General features: G+C 38.1%; 1 protein-coding gene across 1 annotated transcript in view; it reads left to right on the plus strand.

Moving 5' to 3' along the window:
- Positions 1–3,866: 3,866 nt before the first annotated feature.
- The window catches only part of LOC137653763 (zinc finger protein-like 1), a 26,412-nt gene continuing 12,778 nt past the window's right edge, over positions 3,867–17,500 (plus strand). Inside the window, exons 1-3 of the mRNA XM_068387390.1 lie at positions 3,867–4,135; positions 9,515–9,626; positions 13,000–13,193. Coding sequence (XP_068243491.1) covers positions 4,031–4,135; positions 9,515–9,626; positions 13,000–13,193 — 411 coding nt within the window. The 5' untranslated portion in view covers positions 3,867–4,030. The remainder of the gene's footprint in view (positions 4,136–9,514; positions 9,627–12,999; positions 13,194–17,500) is intronic.

Raw genomic sequence — 17,500 nt, forward strand, 5'->3', positions numbered from 1 at the left:
TTTTAGTGTGTAACACCACCTATAATACAATTTATAAGTGTCTGGTTTCAGTTCCTTTAACATCCTTAAAGAGGCCCACCAGAACGTCAGCCGGCCAAACCCAACTCCCCTGTGGTTGGGAAGCACGCCCAACCTCAACAGTAACCTCCCCAGTAAAGAGGTAATTTTGGCATTGAAAGACGAAGTTTCAGTCAAGCGATACTCCTAGATCACGAACTTTTCCCGAAATGGGGACGGACTTTTCCCGATATCGGGACTGGGTTTCTTGGCCTGTTTTTATTTCCAACCACAATAAACAAAGGTTTACTTTCATTTAATTTTAGTTGTTTAATTGCCATCCATTCTCTAACATTGGTAATAATTTGGTTTAGAGGTTCAGTAGTGTCATCTATATAATTTAAAGGTCGCTCATGAGTGGCAGAGGCAAAGGACAGTGACTTTGCCCTAGCAAGCAGGACAATGCCCTAGAGACTGGCCATATATTATATGATCAGCGCCCAAGCCTCCTCTCCACCCAAGCTAGGACCAGGGAGGGCCAGGCAGTGGCTACTGTTGACTCAGCAGATAGACCTATAGGCTCCCCCAAACCCCCCAACCTTAGCTCACAAGGATGGTAAGGTTGCAGACACTAATGACACTAACGAGTCTGAGCGGGACTCGAACCCCCGACAGGCAAACACCAGGCAGAGACGCTACCAATCAGGCCACAGCAACCATTTATGGACAAATAAAATTGTATATCGTCTAGAAATAGTTTGAACTTCACTCCATACCGTTGTGATACTTTCGATCGACCAACATAGGTAGGTAGATGGCCATGGGACCAGTCACCCATCGAGATACTACCGCTAGAGAGTTATTTGGTCCTTTCACTGATCAGACAGTACTACATTGGATCCCCCTCTAGTTACGGCCCATTTTTTCTTTGCCTACACATACATGGAATAGTCTGGTCTATTCTTTCCACATTCTCCTCTAGCCTCATACACCTGACAACACTGAGAATACCAAAGAATTCTTCTTTGCTCAAGGAGTTAACAACTGCACTTTAATTGTTCAGTAGCTACTTTAATCTTGGTAAGGGTACAAGAGACTCTTTAGCTATGATAAGCAGCACTTCTAGGAGGAGGACACTCCAAAATCAATCCATTTTTCTATAGTCTTGGGTAGTGCCATAGCCTCTGTACCTTGGTCTTCCACTGTCTTGGGGTAGAGGTCTCTTGCTTGAGGGTGCACTCAGGCACACTATTCTATCTTATTTCTCTTCCTCTTGTTTTTTTAAGTTTTTGTTGTGTATATACGAAATATGTAATTTAATGTTACTTTTCTTTAAATAATTTATTTTGATTGTTCATTGCTTCACTTTTTGTTTATTTATTTCCTTGTTTCCTTTCCTCACTTGGCTATGTTTCCTTGTTTCCTTTCCTCACTTGGCTATGTTTCCTTGTTTCCTTTCCTCAATTGGCTATGTTTCCTTGTTTCCTTTCCTCACTTGGTTATGTTTCCCTGTTGCCCAAGGGATCTAACAGGGAAAAATAGCTTAGCGAGGAAAGGAAACAAAAAAAGTAATGAACAATAAAAATAGAATATTTTAAGAACATCATCATTAAATTTGATCTTTCTTATATAAACTATAAAAGTTACTTCAGATATTGCCATCTGATTGGTCGCACATTTTCTTTTCTTCGTCTTTTGTTATATGAATTATTCTCTTTACTTATATCTGGGTATCTGGTGTAGCACTATTATTATTATTATTATTATTATTATTATTAAATGCTAAGCTACAACCCTAGTTGGAAAAGCAGGATGCTATAAGCCCTGGGGCCCCAACAGGGAAAATAGCCCAGTGAGGAAAGGAAACAAGGAAAATTTCAATATTTAAAAGAATAGTAACATTAAGATAAATATTTTTATATAAACTATAAAAATAGAGAAAATAGATAGAACAGTGTGCCCGAGTGTACCCTCAAGCAAGAGAACTCTAACCCAAGATAGTACAGAGGCTATGGCACTACCCAAGACTAGAGAACAATGGTTTGATTTTGGAGTGTCCTTCTCCTAGAAGAGCTGCTTACCATAGCTGAAGAGTCTCTTCTACTCTTACCAAGAGGAAAGTAGTCACTGAACAATTACAGTGCAATAGTTAACCCCTTGGGTGAAGAAGAATTGTTTAGTAATCTCAATGTTGTCAGGTGTATGAGGACAGAGGAGAATCTGTAAAGAATAGGCCAAGACTATTCGGTGTCTGTGTAGGCAAAGGGAAAAAGCCGTAACCAGAGAGAAGGATCCATTGTAGTACTATCTGGCCAGTCAAAGGACCCCATAACTCTCTAGCGGTAGTATCTCAGCGGGCGGCTGGTGCCATGGCCAACCTACTACCTATATCTTGAATATTTGTAAATGACAGTTATATTTTCTATTTTGTTTTTAAAGAATTATATCAAATCATATGTTAGGTCCTGGTCACTGTACCCCTCTGGTAACCTTTTTTCCATGTACATTTCACATTCTATGATTTAGTCGACTATATAACTTATTTATGTTGTTGTTTTGGGTTTAAATCCAACCCTCCACCGAAGTCGAGTGAACTCCTTCTCGGGCGGGTCCATATCAATCATCTAATGAAACATTTTCGTTATAACTTATACAATTCTTTGATTATAGCATCTTCCAAATCATATGATCTAGTGAAAAGTAATGTCTTTAGTTTCTTCTTAAATTCCTGTTGCTGTTTCGCGGATCTTTCTCGTATAGCATTTGTTTTTATTATTATTATTATTATTATTATTATTATTATTATTATTATTATAATTATTATTATTATTATTATTATTATTATTATTATTATTATTATTATTATTGTTTTGTATTCTACCCATGTACTTTCATTTTTTTTTTTTTTTTTTTACAGATTCCACATTCTTTCTTTACGTTTTTTTTTCTCCATCTTTCTCTAAAGTCTCTCCATCATACCAAGGAGATCAGTCTTTAATAATTATTGTGTTTTCCATCAGTGGACACATGGTATCATTTTCACTTTTACTCACCTTATATACGGTCATAAGGCAGTCAACACACACGACGATGTAAATCGTCTCTGTGGAGACCTAAAACCTGCAACTTTTAACTTTTTAACAAACGTTCGCTACACCTAGGCACATTAGTCTAGCTTAGTTCTCTTCCTCTCGTGTTTTTTTCTTTCAAGTTTTTATAGTTTATATGTGATAGACCAATCTCAATATTGTTACTGCTTTTAAAGTATTTTATTTTAATTGTTTGTCACCTTTCTTGTAGTTTACCTATTTCCTTGTTTCCTATTTCCACTGGGCTATTTTTCCCTGTTGGAGCCCTTGGGCTTATAGCATCTTGCTCGTTTAACTACGGGTATTACTTAACTAGTACTAATTATAATAATAGCGTGATCACAAGGAATATTGATAGCATCATTTTTTTGTCTTTTTAACTTCTTCAATAGATACAAAAGGAGAGTAGTTTGATATCTGTCCAAAGTTCATTTTCTTGACTACACCTGTACGCTGTGTGTGTGTGTGTGTGAAGCAGCGTAATATCGAGAGAGAGAGAGAGATATTAGTATTCATTTCGTGTGGCACAAACTGTAAGCCTAACAATCACTTAAATGTGTTTATCCTCGATTGGAGACCTTTCAATCCGGTGCATAGTTAAAGAACTAAATTGCAAATATAATTTTCCAAACGATCATTTACACACATCTCACTCTTTGACGACTCAGCAAACTGTCAAAAAGCATTCATGAATAATATTCCCATTATATTATATTATGGAACTATTGGATATATGTAATAAATCCAAATAAATGTTCATCGAAAGCGAAAATATGGAACTGATGACGTGTAGTTGAAAAGACTCCCATTTGCGGTCGTATCGAATACAAACTTTATCCGGTCGGCGGATGAACTTGGTATAATAAGCGACCTCCAGACGTGGCAAGAACCACAACAAACTGTCAGTCAGAGTCACTGTCAGACTGTCAGTCTCACACATCAATATGGGCTTGTGTAGTAATTGTCCGAAGAAGAAACTGACCAATCAGTTCTGTTTCGAACATCGCGTTAATGTCTGTGAACAATGTATGGTCAAGGACCATCCGGCGGTAAGTTTTTTTATGGATGAGTTTCCCCCCCCCCCCCCGTCACTCCATCTTTCATAGTAGCCTAAGTTATGTGACAGGTCAAAGAAGGCTATACTCTAATAACCTATATACAGTAGTATTTCTCTAAATATAGTCAAGGAGCCTTTGTATATCAGTGGCCAGTTCCTCATGCGACGATATAATATGAACACCAACTAACCTAAACTTTCCCATTTCTGCCCTAACCTAACCTACAAGTCATGTCCTTACCTATCGAGGGGGGAGGGGGGTGTTAACGCCCCACTGCGACCCCGCCTTAAGACTGCCGTATCCTTAGTTAGCCGTCACCATAAATACAGGTAGCCGCTATCATATAAACACCCCCAAGGAATGTTTGTAGGAGGTTGGTTCACAGGTAAAAAAATGAAAAAAATAAGTAAAAACGTCCTAACCTAACTAAAACTTGCTTTCTCTAACCTACACCTAAACACAACCCATCTACACAACAGTATCATATCTATGGTACTGTGATCATATAAGCAAGTTTGACTATAGGGGTATATGTAGGATAGCGGCCACCTGTATGTATAATTATGGCTGACTTTGAATACGGCAGTGTAGGGGGGGGGTTTAGGTTAGGTGGGGAAAGTTTCGGTCCATTTTCAATCAATGCACGAGGAACTGACCACTGATATACAAAGGCTCCGACTCCAGTTTAAAGGTCACTCATGAATGGCAGAGGCAAGGGACAGTGACATTGCCCTATCAAGCAGGTCAATGCCCTAGAGACTGACCATATATACTTATGATCAGCGCCCAAGCCCCCTCTCCACCCAAGCTAGGACAAAGGAGGGCCAGGCAATGGCTGCTGATGATTTAGCAGATAACATAGGCTCCCCCAAACCTCCCATCCTTAGCTCACAAGGATTTTGAGGTTGCAGCGACCGAAGAAACTAATGAGTTTGAGCAGGACTTGATCCCCAGTCGGGCGTTCACCAGTTAGGGACATTACCACATCGTCCACCACAATTTAGTGATGGGCTATATACCCCAAATTCATAAATCCTCTCCATTTATTTTTCAAACTGGTAATTTTATGTTGTATTTATTATTAATTTTAGACCCACCATGTCATCAGAATTTTGGTACCTATCAAAACTTTATCAGGACCAAAGATGTCACAAGGCAAATTACAAGGATCCATCCTACGGTTTATTCCCTAACCTAACCTAGGTAGGTTGCCTGGCTAGGTTCTTCTTGGCAGGTAGCTAGAGGCATAAGTACTCATTCCTCCCATCATAACCTCACTTAAGCTACATTAATTATAGATTACTATTTTGGCTTTTGTTAGGGCTGTATTCCAAAGTTTAAGATAGTATTTTGGAGCATTTATAGATCAGCAGATGCTGGTTGGTTCAGTCTTAGTGAAAATAAAGTTTAATCTCATTTTACTATATCAGGTAGGTATGGCCTAACCTAGTAATGCCTCCAACCTTATCTACGTTGGATTCTTATGGGGTGGTACTATTTTGGCTTTTGTTAGGACTGTATTCCAAAGTTTAAGATAGTATTTTGGAGCATTTATAGATCAGCAGATGCTGGTTGGTTCAGTCTTAGTGAAAATAAAGTTTAATCTCATTTTACTATATCAGGTAGGTATGGCCTAACCTAGTAATGCCTCCAACCTTATCTACGTTGGATTCTTATGGGGTGGGTGCCCAATTTTCCCTTCCAACCCTCGAGTTATCTCTACTATTTTGTGTTCAACAAACTAGCCATGGTACTCATACTTTCTTGTTTTAAATAATTTTGGCTTTTAATTTTATTGGAAAAGAGCATTTTTCGTGATAACGAACCCTCTCCAAGACAGGAGTAGTTTGGTACCACAAAAGTAGAACATTCTTTTATCCCAAAGGGGAACAGGAAAGGGAAGAAATATGAAAGTGCATCCTAATCTCACATACACTAGGGTGCCGGGTACTCACCCAAGTAGTTGTTAACCTCCCAACCTAACCTTAGATACCATATTACATTAAAAACTTTCATGTAACAATCTACAGTATCTACTTTAAGTTAAGCCTACAACCATTATCGAAATCAAGATATTTTGTTTTAGTCTGAGCATTAGGGTCAACCTCGGGATGCATCGCTCTGGTTTTGCATGAAAATATTGTTGAAGGAAGTTTTTTTTTCAGTATTTTTGATAATCCTATCACCTGCTAACTGTTTATCATTAATCCAGATACGCAGAAAAGCATTAAGAACGGGTTGCCATTAATTTTTTTTTTCTCTCTCTCTCTCTCTCTCTCTCTCTCTCTCTCTCTCTCTCTCTCTCTCTCTCTCTCTCTCTCGATAGATTTGATATCTTTATCTTTGTTCAGAATTGTAATTGTACCCATTGTATATGCTATATTACGATTTTACAGTTTTGGCAAGTCAGCATTTCTCATACGTTGTTCATGCTTTGCAATACTTTTTTAATTTTTAGGTTAATTATCTCCATTCTCTTACTGTCTCTTTCATTTTCTTTGGGGGCCATTGTTACAATACTATTACATTTATAATACAGCACAAAATGTCCTTATGATGAACAATAGGGATCACAACTCTGCAAAAGACAGTTATTAACCCTTTTACCCCCAGGCTATTTGGAAATTTCCAACCCTTAACCCCCAGGGGTTATTTTTTTTCAAGCACATTTTGCAGTATATATCTTTTTAAATTGCTCTAACAGCCTTAATTTTTGTCATAGAGAGGTCAGGTTGGTCTCATTCTCTTGGAAAATGCCTGAAGTTTCTCAAAAAATTATCAAATATGCAAAAATAAAATTTAAATAGCAGTTTTTTGCAAGGACGTTCCGGTACGTCCATGGGGGTAAAAGGATGAGTTTTGTGAAACGTACCAATACGTCCTTTGGGGGTAAAAGGGTCGAGACGCTCGTGTGAGATGATACTTCTACGAGTCCTGCTCGGAGAGTGGTAGAGTGCGAGGCTTTGAGTAATGAGGGCCTGTGAGATAATGCAAGACAAAATGGGGTAAAAATGACGTGAACACTGTGTTGGTCATGTATGCGCACCGCTGTACTGATTTCTGCCCATCTCGTGCTAGACTAAGTCTTATTGGTACAGTGATGCCTCAGCATACGAAAGTAATCCGTTCAGGATACGGGTTCGTATGCTGATTTTTTCGTATCCTGAGTCGCGTTTTGCATGTAAATAGCCTAATCCGTTCCAAGCCATATGAAAAGACACCTTTTCTTTCATAAACACGCTAAACTGTCGTAATAAACATGCAATGTAGCCATTTCTATCATTCAATAATTAACCCAACCGTTAAAAACAGCCTAATCCACTCCAGAAACCACCATGAGATTATTCAATAATGTAGTTATAGCCTAGTTATCCCCTCCAAGTCCTAAGAAAACGGTCCATTTTCTTTACTACTGTATAAAAGTTACGGTACTGTATGTAAAGCATTTGGATCAGTGAAGGGGTATTGTTACCTGTACACCTAAATTAAGGGTTGATACCCTGAAAAACAAGGTACAGTTAATTAACAAAAAAGTTGAAACTTTTTAAAATTACTCTCAGCGACGAGTTGGGATCTCGTAAGCTTTTCGTATCCTGAAAATTTTTTCGTATACTGGGGAATAAAAATCTCCGGATCGGTTTTCGTACCCTGAATTTTTCGTAAGCAGAAACTTTCATATCCAGAGGTATCACTGTACTTTACCACTGAAAAGGCCTATACAGTGCAAAATTATTGCTCGCAGATTGATGCAACACTCATAACCCAATTCAAATTTGTATGCACGTATTCCAAGTCACTCTTAACCTGGGATACAATTGTAATTTCCTTGTGATTTAGTTCCATGAGCAAATACTGTATCAGGTGGTAAATGGCCATACAATATTATTTTCGTGGTATGAGAATTACATTGAAGGCTTGTTTGACATTATTTTTGTGAAAAACATTATAACAAAATGATTTATTTTTCGACACTTAGCAATTATTGATGTCAACTTTTTTTTTCATTTCAACCCATTTATTGCCATAAAAACCTTGTCATCCTCTTTCCTCCACATAGCTGAAAATAGTTTTTTTTAAACACAAGACTTACCCGATAGTTATATATATAGCTTTAATTATATATAACTACCGGGTAAGTACTGTATGTTAAAAAATTTATTTTATAATGAAAATACCATATTTTTATATAAATTATGCTAAATTAGAATTGATATAATTAAAGGTTAGACAGCTTATGTATCTAATTACTGTATATTGTTTAGGAATTGAAAATCTTCATTGAGGTTCTAAAAAGAATTATCATTAAGTGGTTTGTCTATCTTTACCTTCCATTCATGGCTATAATCTATACTGCCTCTGTTGTGAGGTGATGTGAAGATGAATATATATTATTTTGCTGAAGTAGGTGGTGTTTTATTTAGAACTGGTTCACTCACAGACGGAGTTTATAGGGCAATATTTCATCTTAACCCTTTTACCCCCAAGCTATTTGAAACTTTCCAACCCTTAACCTCCAGGCATTTTTTTCAAGCTCATTTTGCAATATATTTTTTTTTAAATTGTACTAACAGCCTTAATTTTTGTCATAGAGAGGTCAGGTTGGACTCATTATTTTGGAAAATGCCTGAAGTTTCCATTAAAATTATCAAAAATATGCAAAAAAATGTAAATAGCAGTTTTTTGCAAGGACGTACCGGTACGTCCATGGGGGTAAAGGGATGAGTTTTGTGAAACGTACCAGTACGTCCATTGGGGGTAAAAGGGTTAAGATTGCTGAACCTGTTTAATAGTTCAACTTTAGGTTGCCTAATGTAATAAAATAGAGGAAGTCTTCACCTTAATCTGTATTCTCTCAAGTACTGTTATTGTGTCTTTAGTTTAGCCTGCACTACAGGTAATCACTTTGTGTAAAATCCAAGGAATTTTATCCACTGTTTATCAGATTTCTGAAAGCAGGACATTTTTTTAGCTAGAATTAAATTACAGTACAGTATTGAATTTGAAGGTAATGCCTTACATCATTCTATTAATTCAACTTTTGTATTCACAGCTTTTAAGCTTGATTTTTTAACAAAAGCAGACCAAAATAAAAAGCACCAAGTGACCGTTAATATTTTCCATGTTGTTTAGAAATTTTCTCATTTTCAGTAGTACCCAAATTGGATCATTATTCATTCATAGTGAATTTCAATAAAGATAAATTTGTTCATATTGGAATTACAAAATATTCAAGTAATTTTTTCAATAAGAAAATCCAAATATGTGAGGACAGCTCAAGAGGTCATGTAACTCTGATTATAATTTTTGTGGCATTATTATCAGTGTCTTTTTATACCTTGGATCTTTATTTTGTCGTCTTTTAACTTTCAGTGTGTTGTCCAATCGTACCTTCAGTGGTTAAGTTCCAGTGACTACAATCCAGTCTGCCGAATATGTGATGATCACTTGGGCACCAAAGAATGCATCCGTCTAGTTTGTTATGGTAAGGTTAACTTTGATTTGGTAGTTCACCACTTTGTGTCCTGTATACAGTTCTTAATTTGTTTGGATAATCATCTAATAATGAAGTTGATTATTCTGTAGAAAATTGCAGTTGCTGCCTATGTGATGCCAGGTTGTTCTGATGTTTAACCTTTGTTCAAGTTTGTTAGTTATCTACAGGCCAATGGTGGTGTGTAACCACCACCCTATTCTCATTTTGTTTTGCTATAAGAACTAATTTTTTCTTCAACCAGGTTAAAGTTAAAACATCCATGACCTTCTGGACTCTTTTTACCTTGGTTTACATTGAAGCTGAATTTTTTTTGGGTTTACTGTGAATTACTGTTCTGATTAATGATTTTAATCACATACACTTATATACTCTGACCATTTTTTTTCTCTTTTGGCTCGGAGAGAGTAGACGTGCCATCTCTCCTCCCAACTGTTTTTACTGGCACTTGACTTTTTCTTTTTCTTCTTTATTTGTTTCTATATAGTGTACCGTATATTTAAACATCATTATAGTGTTTTTGTAAACAGTAATCTGTATATAAAAGTTTTTTTCTTTTCATCACAGAGTAATGATGTTTTTTTATTATCAGCGTGTGTAGCGTTTCGAGGGTGGAGAAACCACCTCTTCGCTCTCTTTCCCTTTGACGTCTCTCAAACGAAGGATTGTGGCCTCCCCCGGTTCTCCGAGCGCTGCAGCTCGACCTTCGCCTCAGGGGAGTCTTCATTTCTCCTTCTTTCAGATGTTGACATCACTTGCTGACAGCGCTTCGGTTCTGCGCCTCTCGGGAATAACCTCTCCCGTCTGCAGGTTGGGTTGTTTTCTCCCCTGGGGTATAAGAAATTTTAATTCTTTTTTTTTTTTTTCTTCAGCGCTTACAGCCGATGTTAGAATGGGAAGTCAGTTGCTGCAGCTGACGACTCGGCTGTCCGCGAGGTCCACCTCTCGTATCCCGTTTGCCCATCCGTCAACCCCCTGTTGACGAGTCTTCTTTCCACCTGCAGATCTCGTCGTCATCCAACGATCCGTAATCTCTCTCTTCCCCCCACAGGCAACACTTGCCTGCTGTGGATCTTGAACCTGCGAATGTTGGTCGACCCATGGCCAGACCTTCAGCTGCTACCCGATCGCCAGGACGAGACCGATTATCTTCTTGTCCTTCCTGACGATCCCCTTCAGGACGTCGTTCTCAACGCTCTAATGATAGGCACAAAGATCGAAGATTATCAGGATATCAACGTTCTTCTAGAAGACGTTCACACGAGCTAGAAGTTCAGATCACTAGTTAGACGCTCAAGATCATGAACTGGTCGCTCACGATCACGAGTTAGTCGCTCACAATCCCGAGCTAGACGCTCACAATCCCAAGCAAGACGCTCACGATCATGAGCGAGACGCTCACAATCCCGAGCAAGACGCTCACAATCCCGAGCTAGACGCTCACAATCCCAAGCAAGACGCTCACGATCATGTGCGAGACGCTCACAATCCCGAGCAAGACGCTCACAATCCCGAGAAAGACGCTCACAATCCCGAGCAAGACGCTCACGATCACGAGCAAGACGCTAAAGATCATGAACAAGACGCTCCTCTGCATGAGGCAGACGCCCTACAGATGTTGGTTGCCTCCTGTCCGTAGGAGAGTCTTCCTTCACCTGTTTGGTCTCTCCTTGGGGGAATTCGTCCATTCCTGTCCTTAGTTCGGGTAATCCCCTTGGGGGGGGGAGCCCAGGAAAAAGCCTCGGCTTTGTCTCTCAAGCAACCCTCAATTTGGGATAGAACTAGTTGAAAGGAGGCAGAGAGTGCTGCCTGTGGGTTTGCTCCCAGATGTAGGAGCTTCCCTTTCTGAGGTTAAGTCTCTACACAGCCGCTATTATGCAATCTTCCTGCTTTTGAAGAGAATTGCCTACTATCGCAGATAATGTTGGTTGCTCCTGTTTTCATCTCCCCTTCGGGGGATTCCTTCAGCGGGCATCGGACTCGTCCTTTTTTCTCACTCTTCGGAGCTGAGCATGAGCTAGACGCTCATTTTCACGAGCTAAACACTCGCTTTCATGAGCTAAATGCTTGCATTCACGAGCTACACAAACACAAGCCAGATTCTCACATTCACGAGCTACACAAACACAAGCCAGATTCTCACATTCATGAGCTACACAATTACGAGCTAGACTCTCACATCACGAGAGAGACGCTGACTATCACGCGCTGGACGCTCACGATTGTTAGGCAGAAGCTTTTCCTTACGAGGATGTAGGTCCTCCATTTGTCTCTCGACGCCGATCATCAGATCTCCTATCGCCAGCTCGCCGAGCGCTGATTCCAGTTTGGGGATCGTCAGATCACTGATCACCATATCGCCGATCGGTAGCTCGTCAGTCTCTGATCATCGACCCGCCGATCACCGACAATCGCCGATCAGCAGCTTACAGAGCTCGTAGTTTGCCTGTTTGTCTTTCACTGATTGTTAACTCACCAATCGCTGATCCCCAGCTCTCCAATCGTCGACCACTAGCTCGCCAATCTTGGAACCATTCTCTGGATGTCGAGCTCTCCGAATGCCAATCTCCGAGCATTTACCTACAGCTCCGTTCGCTAGCTAACCGATCCCCGATAGCCTGCTCACCGATCCCCGATCTCCAGCTCACAGCTAAATGAGCTTGCCATTTGCTAGCTCGCCTATTTACAGCACTCCGATCGTCTGCTCGCCAATCGGCAGCTCATCGATGGGTAGCTAATCTATTGCCAGCTCTCCACTCGTCATCTTGCCGATCACAAGCTTGCCGATCTCCTGATCGCTGGTCGCCTGTGCTCCAACTCATTAGCTTGCCAATAGCCAATGAATAATATAATGTTTGTTAGTGAAGGAACAAATGACAAAATTTGGAAATAATTTGTACTTATCCTAACATAAACCTGTAGTTATTTATGCAAATTGTCCCGCCAATACCTGTCCCCCAATAAGTCCTGCCTGCAATCAAAAAGTGATCAGAATACTCACAAGTGTGTGTGTGAGGGTTGGGCGGGTACCCCGGCTCCCCCTCCTACCCCCTACCACTGACAGTAATATTGGATAAGGTTGTTTCATGCTGGACTCTAACGAGTCTTACATACTTTTTCTTTGGCTTTTAGTTTTTAGTTTTTTCTGTTGGTATATTAAAACTTTTTTGTTAGGTTGTAGTCTGATCGATTTTCATTTCTTCCACTAGATATTTTATAATTTGCTGTGTAAATGACCATTCATACGACATTTGTTAACATGCGTCCAGAACCATACCTATTACAGTAATATTGCATAGTTGAAATTGATATGGATATTTATACATTATCCATCACTTATAGCAATTTTTCTTGTAACTTCCAGATGTGTTTCACATGGATTGCCTAAATGATTGGGCCACACGTCTACCTCCAAACACAGCACCAGCTGGCTACAAGTGCCCTGCCTGTTCTTCACCTGTATTTCCAGCATCGAATTTAGTGTCTCCTGTTGCTGATCATTTAAGAGAAGTTCTCTCTGTCTTCCCTTGGGCGAGGGCTGGCCTATGGCTACCACTGGTAAACAATGATGTTTAGTTTTTATGCAAATATAATTAGAACAATTTTGAAGTCTAAGCTAATCAAAAATCCAAATTTGGTAATTGCACTATTTTTTTGTGCTGTCATGAGTGGTTTGGAAGCTCATGGAGAAACAAAAAAAAATTACAACCTAATAATAAAAGTTATTTAGGATAAAACTTGGAAGTTGAAAATAGCAAATACAGCACTGTAGTCTAAAGTTGAGGCATATCATGTTAAAATGTACAATGTGTAAGTTGTAACATAGAATCCAAATTAGATTTGCATAAGTGAATAGTAAGTAAAACAGCATCTTTAAACATGCACGCTAAGGTTTAATCACCATTAATATTTAACTTATTTACTGTAAAGTATATATTGCTCTTTTTTTTTTTTTTTTTTTTTTTTTTTTTTTTTTTTTGCAAATATTCCCTGACAAACCACACATGAGATTACTGAGCATATTGCCTATCTCTTTGTTTATTGTTCCTAGAAAAGATAGAAGTTATTGTAACAATTTATATATATGAAATTTGAATTCTGCAGATTTGATTGTGCATGAGGTCAAGCGGATGAGTTGAAATTGTCTTGCTTATACAAACCTGAAATTGTAGGGGGATGAGTTTTACTAATTATCTCAATCCTGTTTTGGTTATGGGATATAGAGATAGATTGCAAAAAGTAATATAGATGTGTGTATCATACTAAGTGTGCACCATTTATTAAGAGCCCTGTCTGTAGAAAGTCACTCGGGCATTTATCTTTGAGTATCTTTGAAACAGGTAGTACTTGTATATTAAATGATAGTTAATTTTCAAAAGAGCATACTGAAGAAAGGAAATTTGAGAACTCGGTGAACTTGAAAATCACTCATTTGGGTGTCTTTCATATCTAAGGTCATATAGCACTACCTTGTTCATTCAAGTGTAAGAATTTTTTTTCATCACTAAACCTCATATTCTTACTACTTTTTGCAAGCAACATCCAGAATATGAATACCAGAAGCCATGGTAATGCCTCAAGATCTTTAAAGTTACTGTTTATTACGACTAACAATATTATTGATAAGAGTTAAAAAGGATAACATTTGTTTCACGAACTAGGCTAAGATATTTTTTAAAGGTGCTCATGCAGATAGAAATCTTTTTCATGGTCCCTAGAGACTTCCTTGAATTGGTAGTTTCTCTGCTACAGCTTCTCTATACTAAGGAGGGGTACTGAGTCATTATTATTATTATTGTTATTATATTTATGAGCTAAGTTACAACCCTAGTTCGTAAAGCAGTATGATACAGTATAAGCTCAAGGGCTCCAACAAGGAAAAATTACTTACTCAATGAGGAAGTGAAATAAAGAAATGAATAAACTATATGAGAAGTGATGAATAAGAATATAAGGTATCAGAAGTAATGATAAGAATAGATCTCTTATATATAAACTATGGAGAGAGTCTTATATCAGCCTTCAACTTAAAACATTCGCTGCTATTTTGACATTGTGAAGTTCCACCAATTCAACTACTTGCTTATGAAGATTGTACAATCTGGTCACAACTGAAATAAAACTAATAGAATACTGTAGTACTTTGTGTCTTATAAGAAGACAATCCTGTTAAAATTGACTGCATAACTAGAACTATGTACAGGAAAGTACAGTCTGGGAAGATCTAAATGCAAAGGATGGTCAGAATTATGATAAATCTATGCAATAAAACTAATAGAATACTGTAGTACTGTATTGTGTCTTATAAGAAAACAATACTGTTAAAATTGACTGCATAACTAGTACTGTACTATGTACAGGAAAGTACAGCCTGGGAAGATCTAAATGCAAGGGATGGTCAGAATTATGAAAAATCTATGCAATAAAACTAATAGAATACTGTAGTACTGTATTGTGTCTTATAAGCAAACAATACTGTTAAAATTGACTGCATAACTAGTACTACGTACAGGAAAGTACAGTCTGGGAAGATCTAAATGCAAAGGATGGTCAGAATTATGAAAACTCTTATGCAACATGCATAAAGAACTAATGAATGACTGTGTGCCAGCGGTTAACATCCCGATCAGGAATAAGAAATTTAATAGACCAAGTTTTTGTTCAACAAATTAAGATGAGAGTCAGCAGCTGAAGACCAGACAGGAAAACAATACTCGAAACAAGATAGAATTAAAGAGATAAAACATTTCTTTTCTTTTTTTTAGAATACTGTAGATTGATCACCGATAATGTTAAAAGACTTTCTCATTAAGCTAATTTTTTGTGCAATTGAAGAAGAAACAGACCGAATGGGTTTCTCAAAGGTAATTTTGCAACCAAGAATCACACTTAGATTTTGAATGAGTATTATGTACTGTAGTTAGATGTATTTTAATGAAAAGATGTGGATATTGAGGAGCCACTGTCCTCGACCAACTTAAAATCATACTTTGAGTTTTGTTAGTGTTCAGCTTCAATGTGCACCATGCACTGATGTAAGCTTGATCTTTATTAAGGGCTTCAGCAACCCCAGTTGTTTGTTTTCTAGGCCAAACCACATATGTGTATATGCTAAGAAAAGTGATGGGCCAAGACTACTTTCCTGAGGAACACCAGCGATTAAATTTTTTTTTTCCTTCTTTGGTGCCATTCAATAACTATTCTTTGCAATCTATTACTTAAACATTCAATAATGATGCTAAGAAAAGACCCACCTACTCCAAACTGTTTTGAATTTGACAGTATGGCCTCATGATAAACGCTGTCAAAGGTAGCACTAAAATCTAGGCCAATGACACAAATTTCCTGACCACAGTCAAGGTATTTCTGTACAACATTGGAAATTCTTAGAAGGGCATCAAATTCTTCAGGGCCTTTGTGGAAGCCAAATTGCAAACTAAGGAACTGATTATTACGTTCAGCATACTTATTTGAGGAGGCCATATTTTTGTTGTTGTTGTTATTAATATTACTACTAGCCAAGCTACAACACTAGTTGGAAAAGCAAGATGCTATAAGCCCAAGGGCTCCAACAGGGGAAAATAGCCCCGTGAGGAAAGGAAGTAAGAAAATAAATAAACGATATGAGAAAAAATTAACAATAAAATATTTTAAAAACAGTAACAACATAAAAACTGTTATGTCATATATAAACTATAGACTTGTGTCAGCCTCTTCAACATGAAAACATTTGCTGCAAGTTTGAACTTTTTAAGTTCTGCTGATTCAACTACCATAATCAAGGGATTTCTGTACAGCATTGGAGATTGTAAGAAGGGCATCGCATGCTCCAAGGCCTTTACAAAAACCAAATTGCAAACTAGGGAACAGGTGATTACCTTTAGCAAACCTATCAAGACATTTTGCTAGAAGACGTTCATAAATTTTAGATAGTATGGGAGTTATGGAAATTGGGCGATAATCAGTTTGACTTGAGCTACCATAAACACATTTACATAGTGGAGTAACATTACCAATTCTCCAACAAGTGCTTTTACCTCTTCTTGCTAACTTGCGCAAAATAACAGATAACCTTGGAGCTAAGAAATCTACAATCTTTATAAAAACAAACAAAGAAAAAATTCCATTTGGGTCTACACATCCGTGAGCATCAAGGTCCATCAACAGAGCTTTAGTTTCATGAGATCGAAAAGCTAAACTGATTAGTTTAGCCTCAGGAAAACAGGAATGAGGAAGTTAGAGTTTCTCTTTACTCTGTTTACTGTCAAACGCATCAGCCAAAAGGGTTGCCTTTTCCTCTGGACAGTGAGTGACTGAGCCATCTGGTTTAAGTAAAGGAGGAACTGCTGCATCTACACCAAAGAGTGCAGATTTAAGGGTAGACCACCATTTATGTTCCTGAGTTGTACCAGAAAGGGTTTCTTTTATAGTTAAATTGTATTCCTTTTCAGTTGAAGCATAAACTCTCTGAGCAAAAGCTCTAAGCTGAGTATAGTTATTGCAGGTCAAATCTGATCTGTTACCCTTCCAAAGATGATAGGCCTCCTGCTTCTCCAAATAAGCACGTCTAAAATCATCAATGAACCACGGTTTGTCCTTCACTCTGTACCTTAGCACACGAGAAGGGATACGCCTATTAATTATGTTGACTAGATTCTCATTCAAAGGGACAACAGGATCACCACTACTATACAATTGTGACCAATTCAAGCTCAAGAGATCATGCAAAATCCCATTCCAGTCTGCTTGAGATCTCATATAAATCTTGCATGAGTATGATACGTCAGGGACAGGCTGCTCAGTCTTCACTACTAATGAAATCGAGGCATGATCAGATGACCCGACTGGAGAACCAATCTTACTTG

The sequence above is a fragment of the Palaemon carinicauda genome, chromosome 14 (genome assembly GCF_036898095.1).
Source record: "Palaemon carinicauda isolate YSFRI2023 chromosome 14, ASM3689809v2, whole genome shotgun sequence".
NCBI lineage: Eukaryota > Metazoa > Arthropoda > Malacostraca > Decapoda > Palaemonidae > Palaemon > Palaemon carinicauda.